Source organism: Dermacentor variabilis, unplaced genomic scaffold (genome assembly GCF_050947875.1).
Source record: "Dermacentor variabilis isolate Ectoservices unplaced genomic scaffold, ASM5094787v1 scaffold_12, whole genome shotgun sequence".
Taxonomy (NCBI): Eukaryota; Metazoa; Arthropoda; class Arachnida; order Ixodida; family Ixodidae; genus Dermacentor; species Dermacentor variabilis.
The window spans coordinates 7,754,123-7,770,537 of record NW_027460280.1 but is presented as its reverse complement, the minus strand read 5'-3'; the positions used below and the strand labels follow the sequence as shown (position 1 = coordinate 7,770,537).

General features: G+C 47.3%; 1 protein-coding gene across 2 annotated transcripts in view; it reads right to left on the bottom strand.

The window, feature by feature from the left end:
- Positions 1-16,415, bottom strand: part of LOC142566308 (uncharacterized) — a 951,081-nt gene that overhangs the window by 33,336 nt on the left and 901,330 nt on the right. For both annotated transcript variants that reach the window (XM_075677216.1, XM_075677215.1), the window contains one exon: positions 6,552-6,760. In XM_075677216.1, the coding sequence (XP_075533331.1) occupies positions 6,552-6,760 (209 nt within the window). The remainder of the gene's footprint in view (positions 1-6,551; positions 6,761-16,415) is intronic.

The window sequence follows — 16,415 nt, the reverse complement described above, 5'->3', positions numbered from 1 at the left end:
TTGCAAATGCAAGAGAAGTAGGCCTCATGCGAGTCCACTATGATTCAATTACAGAACAGAATACTAACTATCGAGAAGAAATTAGAGCGCATAGATAAAGTGGATGGGAGACTACAAAAACTTCAGAACGCAATTGATAGGAGCGATATTGATGTGAGCGCAGTGTGTAGACAGGTTGACGACTTAGAAAACCGCTGGAGGCGAAATAGCATTATTACTATAGGAATAAATGAAGGCCCCGAGAATGAAGACGACCTACTGAGAAAAATAAATTACGACATATTTGGGTCCATTCTTAATCAGAAACTGAAATCTATAGAAAGGATACACAGACTGGGAAAGAAATTTCCTGGCATGGATCGCCCTGTAATCATTCTAGTTTCAGATTACCGGGACAAAGTACAAATATTGAAGGATTGTTTCAAGCTAAAGGGCACTCGTATTAACATTAGTGAGGACTACTCTAAAAGAGTTACTGAAATACGGAGAAACTTGTGGATCTCAACTCTAGAAAAAAGAAAGAAAGCAGAGAAAGTAAGACTAGTTTATGACAAAGTGCTGATGAACAATGCTCTATACACCTGGAATGAACATCCAAGGAAAAGGTAAGGTGCAAAGCCTCGGCTAAGCCCAACCACCAACGACCTGTTAGACCCAAACAAGTTGACTAAAATCATAATCCTAAATGCTCAAAGCGTGTTAAATAAAAGCCATTTAATTGAAAGTTTAACCCCGGAACATAATCGTGACATTTTGGCAATCACCGAGACATGGTTACAAAGTGATTTAGACGATGTGGAAGTTACACCACCAGGTTACGTCTTAATAAGGAAAGATCGAGACGGGAGAAGAGGCGGGGTAGCACTTATGATTAAAAGAAACATAGGGCTTCAAATTTTACCAGGTCCTGATGCCATTGAGGCGGTATGGGTTAATATTCAATATAAATAATCTCCGTCTGTACATTTGAGTTATGTACAGACCCCCTTGTTCTCCTCTTACGACTCTGACCGACTTAACATGTTTTATGGATTCTAATATGCGCCATAACGACAAAATAATTTTGCTGGGTGATTTCAACTTATGGGATTCACATGAAATTACAGGAACCGAAGTAGCACATTGTGAAGATCTTGTAGACCTTGCCTTTTGTTTTCACCTATGCCAAATTTTGTCAGAATACACACGTGTTTTTAAGACTGCTTCCTCTATTCTCGACCTTGTATTTGTATCATCGCCCCTGGAAGCAAGCGTTAACTCTTGTGATGTAATTGAGGGCATCTCTGATCATAAGATGGCTATCTTTTCCTTGCATATGGCACCCACCAAGTTGCATAATGATTACAAAAATGCAGTTTTGAATTCTGATGCTGCCGAAGGCTTGTCTGTTTTAGGAATGTTTGAAAACTCCCTGGATACATTTGTTCTCCAGCAAAAATTAAATTCAGGTACGGATAGACTATGGGATGATTTCTCGCAGATGGTCACTGAATGCATTCAAATGTTTATTCCAACACGCCAAAAAAAGATAGCAAATAAAAATCCTTGGGTAACAGGTGAAGTGATCCATGCCAAATGGCAACTGAAACTTAAACGTAAAGCACACACAAAGAAACCTTGCCCTGAGGGGAAGAGGACCATTCAGATTATGAGTACGGAATCGAGGCTTCTTGTTAAGAAATCCAAAGATAATTTTTATAATGTTAAGTTAAAGAAATTCTTACACGAAGCACCAGAAAAATCCTAGAGATACGTGAACCCAAATACACAAACCGGTCTTAATGCCGAGAAAGAAGACGTACCAGCGTGTGCTGAAACTTTTAATGCTTTTTTTTCGTCAGTGTTCACCCACGATGATGGACAAGTACCGACTTTTAATGAGGCTTCTGACACGCCTGGCATAGAAGAAATAGCGATACGTGAAGAAGGGATATTGAACCTGCTCCTTAAGATCGACAAAAAGAAAAGCGCAGGACCTAATGGAATACCAAATGCATTTCTATATAGGTACGCAGTTTGGATTTCGAAATATTTAACAGTTATTTTCCAGTCCTCAATAACCAGTGGTTGCTTTCGCAATGCTTGGAACGACGCTAAGATCACACCGATACACAAAGGTGGTAGTACTAACGACTGCAAAAATTTCCGTACCATTTCATTTACAAATACTTGTTCCAAGCTTCTCGAGCATATTGTCTCCAAACATCTTTTGGCCTATCTAGATGTTCACAACATAATCTACCCTCAGCAAAATGGATTTCCAAAAGGCCTATCCACGACTACTCAGCTCGTTGAGCTTGTTCACGATCTCGCCTCTCAAATAAACTCCCGGGGTCAGGTTGATATAATATTTTTGGATTTCGCGACTGCGTTCGGTAAGGTGTTCCATGCTAGACTGTTGTTAAAAATAAATGCTATCTTTAAAAACCCGAACATAACGCAATGGTCCCCCTCCTATTTTTCCAATCGCAAGCAGTACGTTCAAGCCAACACTAAAAAGTCTACATTTACTAACGTTATTTTTGCAGTTGCCCAAGGTAGTGTCTTGGGCCCACTGCTGTTTTCGATTTTTATCAACGATTTACCTAAATATATCACGGTCCCTATAAGGTTTTTGGCAGATCATTGCGCAATTTATAATCCAATTAAATCTCCTTCTGATCAATCAGAACTAAATCTAAACTTCCAGAAAATTAATAACTGGTGCATTACTTGACAGAAACGTATAAATGCAGTAAAATCCGTTGCCAATGAGCGTTTTAAGGAAAAAAAAAGCCCCCTAGAATGGACGTACTCCATAGGTGATCACGAGCTTGCCAGCGTCGAACAACATAAATACTTGCGTTTATGGATAACTTCAGATATGCGATGGAATTTGCATATCGACTCCGTTTGTGCTAAGGCCAACAAAGCGCTGCAGAGATTTGAGAGAATTCTGCCCATTGCCAGCCCAGAAATCAAATGTTTGTCTTGCAAGGCACTCGTACGGCCAATCATGGAGTACGCAAAGGTGGTGTGGGATCCGTATACAAAAAGTAATTGCAGTAAGCTAAACAGAGTACAAAGACTGGCTTCACGTTTCATTTTGAACAAATACCAGCGTTTGCACTCGCCAAGTCAACTTGGTAAACAAGCTCACCTTCAACCACTAGAACAAGGGACGGAGTATGAAAGGCTTAAATTACCCTTTCTAATAATTAAAGATCAAGTAAAAATTTACAGATCAAAGTACATAGAAATAAACACTGGGAAACCATCAAGACACCAGAATAACATGTACCTTCTTCCTCCGAGACACCACAACGATTGCTTTAAGTACAGTTTTTTTCCGCGGGTGATCAATGAGTGGAACAGGCTGCCGAATTCAACTGTTTCATCTGAATGTGTACCTTGTTTCGTTAAAAAACTAAATGACTTACTCTTTAAAGATGTGTAGTGTATTTTATGCATTGTTTTCTGTGCTCCAGAGTAAAGAGCTATGGCTATCCTTTCTCAATCATTGTTGTATGTTTATAGTTGTTTGTATAAGGAGTGCTTATTTTGGAGTACGTATGCTCCAGTCCACCCCTATTATAGCCCAGATGAGGCTGACAGTATGATAAAATGAAATGAAAATGAAATAATAAATAGTGACACTCCTTCACCTCGGGTTGTCCCCAGTCTTGGTTGCAACACTGTGTCATATTCCGGTAGCTGGGCTGTTTCACCTGCTTTTAGCCATGTTTCTGTTATAGCTATAATGTCATAAGTAAGCGTATGCTGCGATAAGTATGCTGATAGGCTTTCAAAATTTTTTCCAGTACTGCGTAAGTTACAGTGCAAAAGTGAAAAGTGATGTTGTTTACGATGTAGGTCTTAAAGTTCATCAAGGTTATAAGCCATTAAAACTGAATAACGTTGTTACCAGGGGTGCCGATTCCAAGTGTTTATGCAATCTGAGCAAATCTTCGGTGCTTGTAATGCGGACCACACGTGAGTTTTCAGATTTCATCAGTATTTTTTCGTCCAATACCCACGTGAATTGCCAGCCTTTTTTCGTTTTGCTTTCAGTGGAAGCTCCGAAAGAACTTTACTTGCTTGGCACAAATGTTCATTTATAAACTGACAATCAGAACCCATGTGACACGTGTTGATTCTTTGTTTTTTTTACTTTTCCAGAATTTTGCCCCTAATATTTCGAGAAGCAAGATTGACAATGATGTTTGGTGCAGTTGTATTTTTTTTGTTGGAACACGGTGTATCACATCAATGTCAGAGTATAATTTCTACGTTCAAGCAGGTGAAGATGGTTTGCATTATGGTACTAAGGTTCACACGTGAAACTTGGCCAGCTTGGATATCTGTTCACAAATCCGCATCGTTTTTGTCACTTGATGCTGTCGGTAAGTTCTGGGCTTCGCTGACAATAGGCAAGTTGACAAGGGCTTGCACCAAATTGTGTAGACCCTGTCGCTCAAATAATAACTGATCTGACAAGTCCGTTGCACACCTGCCGGGTAAAACGGACCTTCGGATGTGTCGCCCGCTGCGCTTCTGTCCATGGCGTTGCAAGGGCATGCGCTCCTGTGTTGTAGCACGCAAAGCGAGACCGGGTAGATCTCCCTCAAGATTAGCGAGAAATTTGCCGTCGCAATATTAGAACACGAGCTACTGAAAACTGTTTTCTCGCTAGGCGGCGCGTTACGTCGCCGCTGATGAGAGGAAACCAAGCTTCCGGAATGGTTACTCGCCAAAGTACGCATGCTGACCGATGCGTCACCCGGGAAAGATATTGCAATCCTGAGAAGGCTGTCAAGGGATACGGCGACTTATTGTTAGAGAGCTGTCCATGTGTTCGGTAAAAAATATATCCTGACCGTTCTTGCATATTTTCTGGTCAAGTGCAGCTGGCGCTGCTCCCATATATTTCAGCATGAAAAAATATTGCTGCTGCTGAACGGGACTGGTGCGCTGCATGTCCTGAAGTAAAGCTTCCCGTTCTCCAACAGGGTAATGTAGCGCATGACACAAATTGACACTCTTTCAACGTCATTCTGGTCATAATACTTTTATACCCACTGCAACATTTCGAGTATGGTCTCACGGTGTGCCGTTACCGAGAGCATTCTCGATGAGAGTTTCGATGAATTACTTAAATGCGTAAGCATTCTTTGGCATGAAGTGCCTTGCATCTGCACAGAAATGTCTGATTTCACAATACATTTATTCGATATAATTTTCTGAATGTAGGTTATTGGGGGTAGCCTTATAGCGATAACGAACAATAAAAGAAACATTGACCAGAGACAATACTTGTAGGAAAACATAGGGCACCATAGAAAATGCATTGAGAAGCTTATAGTAGGGGTGGGCCGACTGAAGTTTTGGGTTCAGCCAACTTGAAATTTGGGGGTGGGCGAACCTGAAATTTGAGGGTAGGCCAGCTGAAATTCGGGGGTGGGCCAATTTAAATTTGTGGATGGGTCAACTTGAAGTTTGGTGGCGGGACAACTTGAAATTGGGGGCTGGGCCAGGTAAAACTGAGGTGGCCCAACTTGAAATTGGGGGTGGCGGAACTAGAAATTGGGGGGTGGGCCAACTTGAAATTGGGGCGTAGCCTAACTCGAAATTTGGTGGTGGTGCACTTGAAATTTCGAGGTGGGCCAACCTAAACTTGTGGGTAGACGAACTTGAAATTCGGAGGTGGGCCAAATTGAACTTTGGCGGTGGGCCAACCAAAGTTTGGGGGTATGCTTACGCATACTTAGACAACTCCACTGGAACTTCTGAGCACTTTTTGTATTGTTTTATTGCGACAGTTATCCCATGGACACTCTGGGCGCATTTCTGTCGCCGCCGTGACGCTCTGCATAAAGTCCGAGGGAGGTGACGTGTCCGAGCGATGTGCTCACGTTTGCCTGTGTACGCTGACACCATGTTGGTTAATCTAGTTAGTAAGCGAGCGTTTGCAAGTTTACACGGCTGATACAACTACTATCCTCATAATTATGGCTGTCTACAAATTTGTTATGGCAGTCGATGCTCAGCTTTAAACTGCGACTTGTTTCTACATTAAACGCTATTTTGATGAAGTTCCAGTACAAGTCAACGAGAAGAAGAGACGTTTCAGAGTCCGTATGGGTTTCTTCATCGCAGGTGGTCAGCGCTCTTTTATCGAGAGCTTTATGTACACTCAATATCAAACACAATAATTCATAACGTGTTCATGCTGTGCGCTGTGTGTAAACATTAACTACGTAACCTCACAGCGGCATATCCTCGGATGATTGATCCAGCAGAGAAGAGGCAGGATTACTATTCACCGCTGAGAAGATCACAAAAACAGGGCGGCCAGCATTGCCATGAATATTCATGTGATGGAAGTTATCGGTGGAATTTGGCACCTTTGTAAACTGTCTGGTTTAGTAAAAAGTTTGCGAAAACACAATTCTTCTAAGCTTATCCGCTCTCGTACGAAAAGGCGTGGCGGCTGCTCAGCACAGACAAGAACTCGTTGTTGGTGCAACTCGTCCCCAGGGTCGCCCACGAGAACGAAAGGCGTGGCAAGATACCTCGGTAGGCCAGAGTGGCGCACGCGTCGTCGGTCGCCGGCAGCAAGCAGGCCGGCCGCACGGCGCTGGAGAGCGGCAGGGCCGCCTCGAGCATCACCAGGGCCAGGGCTCCGTCGGCCGAGAGCCTCGCCGGTCTCGACAGCCGCGCGTCCCAGGGCGAAGCCTTGCGCACCGAGCCGAGGCGAACGTGCAGCCGCTCGTTCTCTCGCCTGCGGCGCGAAAGAGCAGGTGTGTTTATTACAGCTCTGGGGCTGGTTTCCTTTAACCGGGTTCGTCTACATTTTACCACATACTTTGAAATGTTCGTCTACAGTTCAGAAACGCAGCAGGGCTCGCTAAGGCTATCGGTAACCTAATGTAACAACCGTAATAGTCTTGAAAAGACCACCCCTCTCCTATGCAAGAAATGTACACTGATGGAACTTTATCGTTTAATTTATCTGCGCATAACTTGCAGATATGTAACAGAAAAGAACTGTTCACGAGAAGATGGAGGCTTTGAGTGACTGGCGTAGAACAGGCAATTCCGCTTTAGGGCAACGTTTCGAAACGAAGACGAGTCCCGTTGCTGACAGCATTCCCTGTTCCGTACCACTGTAAACTTGCAGGGGCATTTTTATTATGAAAGTAAAAACAAATATGTTTACACCAAACAAGTTTGGTGCACGACTCAGCGCACCCGTTTGTCCTTAATACAGTTTAATTGTCGTTAGTTCAAAGCAGCAATACACGGCTCCTTGGCAAGGAAGAAAAACAAAATCGTTTTTCTCTTACTTGATCCCCGTAGCGTCTCAATTCTTTGGTTTCATGGCTTTTGGGGAGGAGCAAAGTCGTCAACAAAAAGACAGAGTCGGGAATATCATCAAGATTGACAGTAAATTTAATATAGTGCACTCTAGTTTACCCTCAAATTGATACTGAGGCACAAAACGCGTATTGAAGTGCGACGCCTTGCTCATCACCTAGCTTTAAGTGGCGCAGTAGATACGTGTGCTTCAATGTAGAAGACTTGAGGCATTGAAGATGTTCCGGAGGACGTTCTCTGAGTGATCCGCGTGCTGTCTTGTGAATCTTCCGAAGATAGCTCACACACGGTGGCCTTCTTTGTGGGCCATCTTGTCGCGCGAAATCAAACTGATAACAGACGCGAAGAGAAACTAAACAGTCGCATACATCCGATGCAATGCGGGAAGCTGTTAATGTCAACCTTTGTGTGACAAATGTGATCAGGTGTTTCAAGCTGGAACCAAGCAGCGCGGTTTTGCGCACAAAGACGTGCCGTTTTACGCACGTACTGTAAGAATCGTGCCTCAGCGCGGTTTCTGTCTTGGATAGAAAAATCATTGAAGGTCTGGATGCTGCGCCCGCTTCTATTCTACCAATGATATCGCAATCACGTTACATGAAGCTCCGTTCCCTGCAACTCCAATAGATAGTTTTGCCTTTCCAGCATAAAGAAAGCGAGAACACCCGAGACGGTAAATCGGATGCAAATGGCAAAATCAAAAAGTCCATCGTAATTTACAGATGAAACAAAAAAGTAATCGGGAGAGAAAATCCGAACCAAAACACAAAGGCTCTCCCTTGTTATTTGATATCCGAGCGGGCTGCCTGAGAAAATGTTCGCATCAGGATGATACACGTCATGGACGTGACCCTTTCAACGGGCACGAGACGCCGACCTCAGCCTTCTGAGCTGCCTCTCAACGGGGGCACCCTTGCGGGCCTTCTTCCGGGCTTCGGACGGGCCGCTGTGGTCGACCCCCGATGCCAGGCATTCACGCGACAATCGAGCCTACGACCTCGTCAGAGCCAACTGCGGCGATTTATGACAACTGTTTGGATACCGCCAAACAGTTTTGGGCAATTTTTAGAGCGACATTCCTTCAAACGAACTCGTAGTGCCGTTCTCTCCCGTCGAGAACCTGTGGGCCTTCGTCATTTCCCTTCCATCTTGGAGCGACTATGAACGAATGAGCCGGGCACAGACTGGACTACCACAGGGCCCAAACTGCAATGTCCACGTTGGCGACGGGGTCAATGTGCGTTTTCCTATTTACCCGTTCGTACACAGTGAACGTGCGCGTGATTTCGGCAAAACTGTCCACAGAAGGATAGAGCTCCAAACCTCCAAATAGCCGAGGCTGATGTGACCCATCTCATGACAATAGATTGGGTCAAGATCACGTGACCAGGACGACCAAGGAGTTAAAAGACGAGACAGATGCCCTGTGAGAGATAATCCCAGCTGCCGCTTCAACTTGAAAATCTTACCAAATCGTTCCTCATTCTTGTACAAAATGTAAACACAAACGTGTTTTCAAAAACGTCCCGGATGTCAGACCAAGGCCGACGTCCTCCCATCCTCGGACCCGCGGTCGAAACAGCGTTATCGTTGCGCTTGAGTGTTACTAGTTCTTTCTCGGTGGAAGATCGCGCAATACACAGCTAATTTCATATCTGACGCCTTTAAAAATGCTTTCTTCTTTACCGCTCCGGCAGCGTGACGATAATGAGAACAGTACATTGTTTATTCAGTCACCATTTTTTCGACGAGTTAATCACTGTTACGAAGTTATCGCTAGGCGCAAGACGTGCCTACATTAATCGGAACATTTCTGAATAGTGTCTCCGATTGTAGAGCGAAATAACTCTGTCTAATAAAACTATACGCTCAAAGCGATTAGTGATGTATATCCTCGAGAGAATGCGAGCAACAGTGACTGCGCTGGAAGGAACGTTCAGTAATGTATAAATAAAGGACGCGCCAGACTCGCTGATTGCATTTCGACTACCGAAGACTCTGCTCGCCGTTACTATTGAGATGGAGTGTTATTTGTTTTTTGTAGGCAGAAATTTGCGCCATAAAGGGTTAACCTCATACTTCGGGCCTTTGAGAATGCTTTATTCTTGACGGTCCCGACTACATGGCAATATTGGCACAAGTACATCGTTCACCTTAAGTCAGTGACCATTTTTTCACCCCCTAATAACTGTTAGAAGGATGTCGCTCAGCGCAGAATGCGCCTAGATGTATCGGAACTTTCCTGAATAGTGCCGCCGATTCTCTAGCGGAATAAACTTTCGTAATAGCGTTGCATGCTGAAAGCGACCGGTGGTGTATTTTTTCGACAGAACCAGAGCAGCAGCGACTGCCCTGGAATGCACGTTCAGCCGTGTAGAAATAAGAGACGCGCCAGACGCACTGATTATATTTCGGCGACAGACGACTCTGCTCGCCGTTAGCACTGTGTTTAGTGTTAGTTGCGTTTTTCGGGGCAGAAATTTGAGCCATAAAGAGTTAATCTCTTGCCTCGGCCATTTGAGAATGCTTTATTCTTTATCGCCCCGACAACATGACATTATTAACGCGATAGCGTTAAAGGGACACTAAACGCAAATATGAAGTCAAGCTAAAGTGATAGATCAGTGCTCTAGAACCTCTAAGGCGTCAATATAGTCGCGAACAAAGCTTTAATAATCGAGAAATTGAGGTAAATCCAGGACACGGTTAGAGACTCCCCGGGGACATCCAAGCACTTGCCCGATGACTAAAGCACTCCTCAGTTAAATTTGTCGCTAGTACTGAACCATTCGTTGCACAAAAACATACTTTTATTGTATTAAAAGACGAAATAAAATGCTACTTGTCGAGTTCTATTTCATTTTCTAGAAAAAAGAACTCATTGAAATTACCCTTGACGACGACGCGAGCGGTCGGAAGGCTTCGCTCGACTCCGCGCCGCCCACGCTTTCACGTTTCACCAGTGTCGCTTACGCGCATTGCTGCGCTGGTTTGGCTGGCTTGCGAATCCATAAATACTTCGTTTAGCGCAAAACAACGGACACAAGAAAAGGCGACAGGACAAGCGCCTTGTCCTGTCGCCCTTTCTTGTGTCCGCTGTTTTGCGCTAAACGAAGTATTTAGGGATCCGCACCAACTAGCCCGCCAACACATTGGCTTGCGAAACTCGCACAAACTGCAAGTAGCAGAGAATTCAACTGCCATGTGATCTCACGGGGTGCCTGAACGGTCTACGCCAGTTGACCAAAAAGCAGCTGCAGCGGCGAATCCACGGCTTTCTCTTGGCTCGGTAGCGCCTTCTGTTGGGCGGGGTTTTAATCACCGACAGCAGCAAAGGGTGGTGATGGCGTATGCAACGTCACCACTTCCGGGTTGGGAGGCGGGAAATTTGAATTTTGAAAGAGGCATTCAGACCTTTCGGATACAATTTTTTTGCAAACTAAGTCTTTTCGTGTCGTGAAACAAGAGTTGCGCAGTTTCTGGAATGGTAGTTAAACAATCCACGTCGACTTCGTATTTGTCTTTAGTGTCCCGTTAAGGACCTCCTGTCGCAGAAAATCCGGCGTCCAGCGTTTGGCATCCAGTGTGGACATCGTTGCAGCAAAAAGGATTTCGAACCACGCATGCACAGGCCCTCCATGTGGCACAAGGAAGTTACTGAGCTAATTGAATTTATCAAGCTAAAATATGCAGAAAAATCGGAAAGTACGACTTAAGCCCGTTTCACATGATGCGATTTGCGTCGTTTGCGAGCACAATCGCAGTCGCAGTCGCAGTGCCCACGCCCCGATTTTCTGCTGGGACCAACCGGTCGGTCGCACAGTCGCACCGTTGCAGCGAGCGCTGCGATTTTCCGTCGAAATTGCGCGGAGAGCTATTTTGCCGGTTTGTTTTGGGAAATGGCGTCTTGCTCAACAAGTGCAATGCGCGAAGGCGTGGACTGCCAGGAGGAGGAGGAATAAACTTTATTAGTAGAAATGAGCCGACGGTAAAATCGTCCGAGGTGGGCGGCGTCCCTAGTCCAGGATGCCGTGGGCCTGAGCCGATAGCTTGGCCCTGCTCACCAGGCGATGCTGGTCTTCAGGGCTCGAGCTTGTCAGCTGAGCCTCCCACTGCTCGACGGTTGGTCCGGTGATGGGCGGTGTCGATGGGTTTTGTTGACATTCCCATACGATGTGGTAGAGGGTATTGGGCGTAGAGCAGAAGGCGCATTTGTGAGTATAACTCGTAGGATACATGGCGTGTAGCAGGGTGCCGTGCGGGAGTGTGCCGATCTGTAGTTTTCGGAAGATCACCGCCTCTTCTCTTGTCAGCTTGGGATGAGGCGGCGGATAGATCCTCCTACCCAGTCTGTAGTTGCTCAGGATATCGGCGTATCTTTTCGGGACACTATGTTGTTGGTCTACCGGTGCTCGTGCACCCGGTGGGATAGCCCGGAGAATGTGATCTCGGGCAGCGGCATTAGCAGCATTACTGGCATTACTGGAGTCCCTGGCATTACCCGCCAGGGACTCGTGTCCCGGGGCCCAGACAATGTACAGTTCTAGAAAATTGTGTCGTTTTTCGAGGACACTCAGGGCTTGTTTGGAAATGCGGCCCTTTTGGTACGTTCTACATGCCGTTTGTGAGTCGGTGATGATTGTGATTTGATCGTCCTCTCACTGGCCCGTAGTAGCCGCAGGGCTATCGCCGTTTCTTCCGCGCAGTCGATGTCTGGAGTGCTTACCGAGGCCAGTGTTACGTCTTGTCCTTGGCCGTTGATCACGCTGATAGCGTGGGCCGCTCTGTTCTTGTACTTTGCCGCGTGGGTGTATCGGACTTCTCCTTGTTTTGGTCCTTCGTAGGCCTTACGTAGAGCTTTGACTCTATCTCTCCTCCTTTCTCTGTGGTATTCAGGGTCCATGTTTCTCAGGATGCTGGCCATCGTGATGTTCTCATCTTCTCCCTCAGTGGTAGAGGAACCCGCTGTTTTGTGGATTCATATGCGACTGGGTCGCCCAGTCTTATTAGCGTGTCCCTACCCGTGCTGGTGAGTTGAGTCGCTCTATCTGGCTCGTCTTGTGGGCCTCTACTAGTTCCTCCCAAGTATTGTGGACGCCCAGGCTGAGTAGCTTCTCCGTCGACGTCGTCAGTGGAAGCCCCAGTGCCAGCTTGTAGGTCTTTCGTATTAGGGTGTTCAATTTGTCTCTCTCGCTGTTCTTGAGACCCAGGTAAGGGGTGCCGTAAGCGACTGCTGATTATCAGGGCTTGTATTAATCTGATTGTGTCCTCCTCTTTCAGGCCGTGCTTTTTGTTTGTCACTCTTCGCACCAAGTGCGCGACTTGGGTAACTGTCGCTTGCAGTTTTTTAATGGCGGCGAGACCGGCACTGTCCTTCTGGAAAGTGAGGCCCAGAGTACAGAGTGTGTCCACCTTGGTTATGTTGACTCCATGTAGTGTCAACGTTGGGTCAGGTGTCTCCTGCGGAGGCCGCCCTCTTGTCCTCTTTTTGAGGATCAGGAGCTCCGACTTTTCCGGCACGCATGAAAGACCGCAGCGGTGTAGATAATGCTCGGTCGTGTCGATGGCTTCCAGCAGGGCGTCTTGTTGTTCGCCCACCGATCCCGTGCACGTCCACATGGTCAGGTCGCCCGCATAAATTGCGCGACGGTTACCCCTGATGTTCTCCAAGAGGTTCGGCAATCCCCTCATCGCTATATTGAACAGCAACGGGGAGATCACCGACTCCTGGGGGGTTCCTTTCTGCGGTATTTGGAACTTGTCGGTCCTGAGGTTCCCCAGGCCTATGGTCGACGTTCTAGCCGTCAAGAAGTCCTGGACGTAGTTGTATGTCCGCCGTCCGCAGTTGGTATGTTGTAGGCTGTTTAGCACTGCTTCGTGTGAGACGTTGTCGAAGGCTACCTTCACGGCGAGTGCCAGGATGGCACTCTTGTGGCATGTGCTGAGGCCGTCAATGACTTCTTTAAGCTGAAGTAGAATGTCCTGGGTGGAGAGGTTAGGCTGCAAACCGAACATAGTGTTCGGCAGGTGCCCACCTTCTTTCAGGTAGGGCGAGAGACGATTGTGGACCATTTGCTCGAAGAGTTTTCCCGCGCATGACGTGAGAGAGATCGGACGCAGGTTCTGTAGGTTGATGGGCTTGCCGAGTTTCGGGATCATCGTTACGTCCGCGTGCTTCCAGGAAGCCGGTATACTGCCGGTCTCCCAGCTTTCATTGATATACTTTAGTAAACTCTCCGTCGCCCCGTCGTCCAGGATACGGAGGGTCTTGTTGTTAATTTTATCCCTGCTGGGCATCGTATTTCTTGTGAGATTTCTTAAGGCTGCCACGATCTCCGACTTGGTGAAAGGTTGGTGTGAATCCTGATTGGGTTCCCCCTCGTACTCCGGGTGAATGACTGGCTGCGTCTTCCGTTGTTGCTCGTCCCCGATGTATTTCCCGGTGATGGCTTCGAGCACTTCTTCGTCGGTTCCCTGGAAGTTGTGTATAAGACTTTGTATGTGTTGCCCCGTGACAGTTTTTGATTCCGTCTTCGCCAGTAGGGTCTTTAGAATGGCCCAGGTCTTTCGGTTGCTGAGGGTTCCCTGTAACTGGCCGCACACTTGATTCCAGTTCTGACGTCTGAGTTTTTCAGCGTACTCCTCCGACTGCCGCGAGACTGCGGCAATGCGGATGTTGAGTTTGCGGTTTCTCTTCTGCTTCTTCCATCTCTTGAAAAGTCCTCGCCTGGCCTCCCAGAGGTGAAGTAGGTGTGTGTGGGTCGACTTCGGGATTGTCCGCAGTGATTTGGATGGTCTTTGTATGCTTGGCAACAGAGTCCATCACGTTCTTAGTCCACTCCTCGATGTCCTCTAGGCTTCTGGGGTGTTCATCTTTCCGGAAAGCAGGCCAGTCCGTAATTTTAGCCTGACCTAATCTCACGGGGTCTTGTGGTGCAAGATTTCGGTCTGAATGATATGATGGTCGCTGCCCAGAGTCTCGTCCAGTCTCGACCACTCGACCTGCCTTAAGCCAGTGGAGAAGGTCAGGTCTGGGCTGGTGTCTCTGGAGACACTGTTGCCGATGCTAGTTGGTATTAGAGGATCGGTCGACAACGTCAGCTGGTGGTGTTGTGCCACGTTGTGCACGTCCATACCCTTTTTGTTGGTTGATCGGTAGCCCCAAGCCACGTGTGGAGCGTTAAAGTCACCCACCACGAGAAGTTTTGGACCGTTGGTGACTTTCTTCACTTCTCTCAGGAACTTGTCCAAGTCCTTTATTGTGTCGCGCGGAGGACTGTATACATTCAGGATGTAGAGGCTCTGCAGGGTTTTCTTGGGAGGAACCAGCTCAATCAGAGTGTGTTCGATTCTGTGGTTGATTTGGTGCTGCTGCATTGTGCAATGCTTATTGATAAGGACGGCGGTCCGGGTCCTTCCTTGGGCAAAGTGCGTTTTGTAGCCGCGCATCGTAATATTATTTGTTGCTGTTTCCTGTAACGGGATGACGTCAGGTTGGCGTAGGGTGCATAGATGAAGTAAATTTTGCCGTTTCCGATTTATTCCTCTGCAATTCCACTGCCAAATTTTGAGGATTTCGGTCACTTCTTTATTCTTTGCTATCTTATTCGCCATCCTGCCTTCCCAGAGTCTCGTTCATCTGGGCTTCTCTGATGGGGTATTTTGGCTTTTTCCTTGCCTGCTCTTTGTCCTTTTCTAGGATGGAGATGAGTTGGCTGAGCTCGTTGCCTATCTGGGTGATCTCCTGGCGGAGCGTTTGTACGGCTGCTTGGACGGTGGCTGCCACAGATTTGTTTATGGTGTCGACGGCCTGAAACAGTTCGGCTCGGAACTCATTTCTCAGTTCGGCCTTGTCTTTGGTTCGGGCCTTGTTCATCTTGTACTCTATTCCGGATTCTAGGTCCTCTATCAAGGGAGCATGTTCCCTCGGTGGCGTTGGTGTTGTGGTTGGCTTCTGCTGTTTTTGCAATTGGCCAATAAGATGTTGGAGCTTCCTCTCCAGGGCTTGTTCCCTGGCCTGAGCTCTTCTGTCCCGTTCCTCCTGACGTCCTTCTTGTTCTTCTAAACGCCTCATGAGCACTTCATTCCGCTTCATCAGGTCGGCGTTTTGCCTTCTGAAGGAGCAGATGGTTTTCTCGTATCTTGAATTTCGCTCTTGTGTCGGCAGTGAGGGAAATGGGCCGGTTGTAGACTTGGAACTGGCTATCACTTCCGCCCAGCTGATCTTCTGCTGTTCTTGCTGTGGTTTACTTGTTCCATATTCCGAGGAGCTTGAACTTGGCTCTCTTGTTATAGATGGTTGTCGGCCTCTTGATTTGCTTCTCTCCCTCACGTACAGGGGTGGGGGTCTTGGCTTGAGCCTTTTCTAGCACTCCTTGCTTGGCGTCTCGTGAGGTAGTCCGCATAGTTTGCACTGCAAGTGGTAATCATGGTCTGCATGTGGGCTCTGCACCCCGCACCGGCAACGTATGGGCGGCAACGTATGTACGAGCCGGCCATCTTCACATAGAAAGGGATGTGCGGACCTTCGAAGGTGATAACTGCTGAGGTGGATTTGTCAAACATCCTCGCATGCAGGATGCCACAGTTGTTGGCTGCCAGTAGTTCCGCAAGTCGATTCTCCGTCGTACACGCAATGATACCGTGCACGACTCCACGGACTGTTCCTGGGAGCGGTTTGATGTACGGCGTCATCTCGTATGTGGCCGCCCCAAGTTCGATGCCGTTGATAGAACCGAGCTTCAGTGCGTAGTCCGCGTTTGCGGTGCTGGCACTTATCAGGTTCTGCTTCAACTGCGTTTGGGTGGTTACGTTCGCGCAAAATTCTTTGATAGGGGAACCACTTGCCCTTGCAAGTCCTTCGGTAACCTTCCCGTCCGGCCAGCTGGACAGCTCCATGCCGGTCCTTGGTCGGTATACCACCTTGTAATCATTCTCTGGCAGCGGCGGCGTCACGCGTCGCGGCGGTGGCTTGCCGTTGGTTCGGCTTTCCTGATCTTGCTGCCGTTGGTGGTTGCTGTTGGCTTGCATGCTTGCTTCTACTCTCGGGTTGCTCCTCG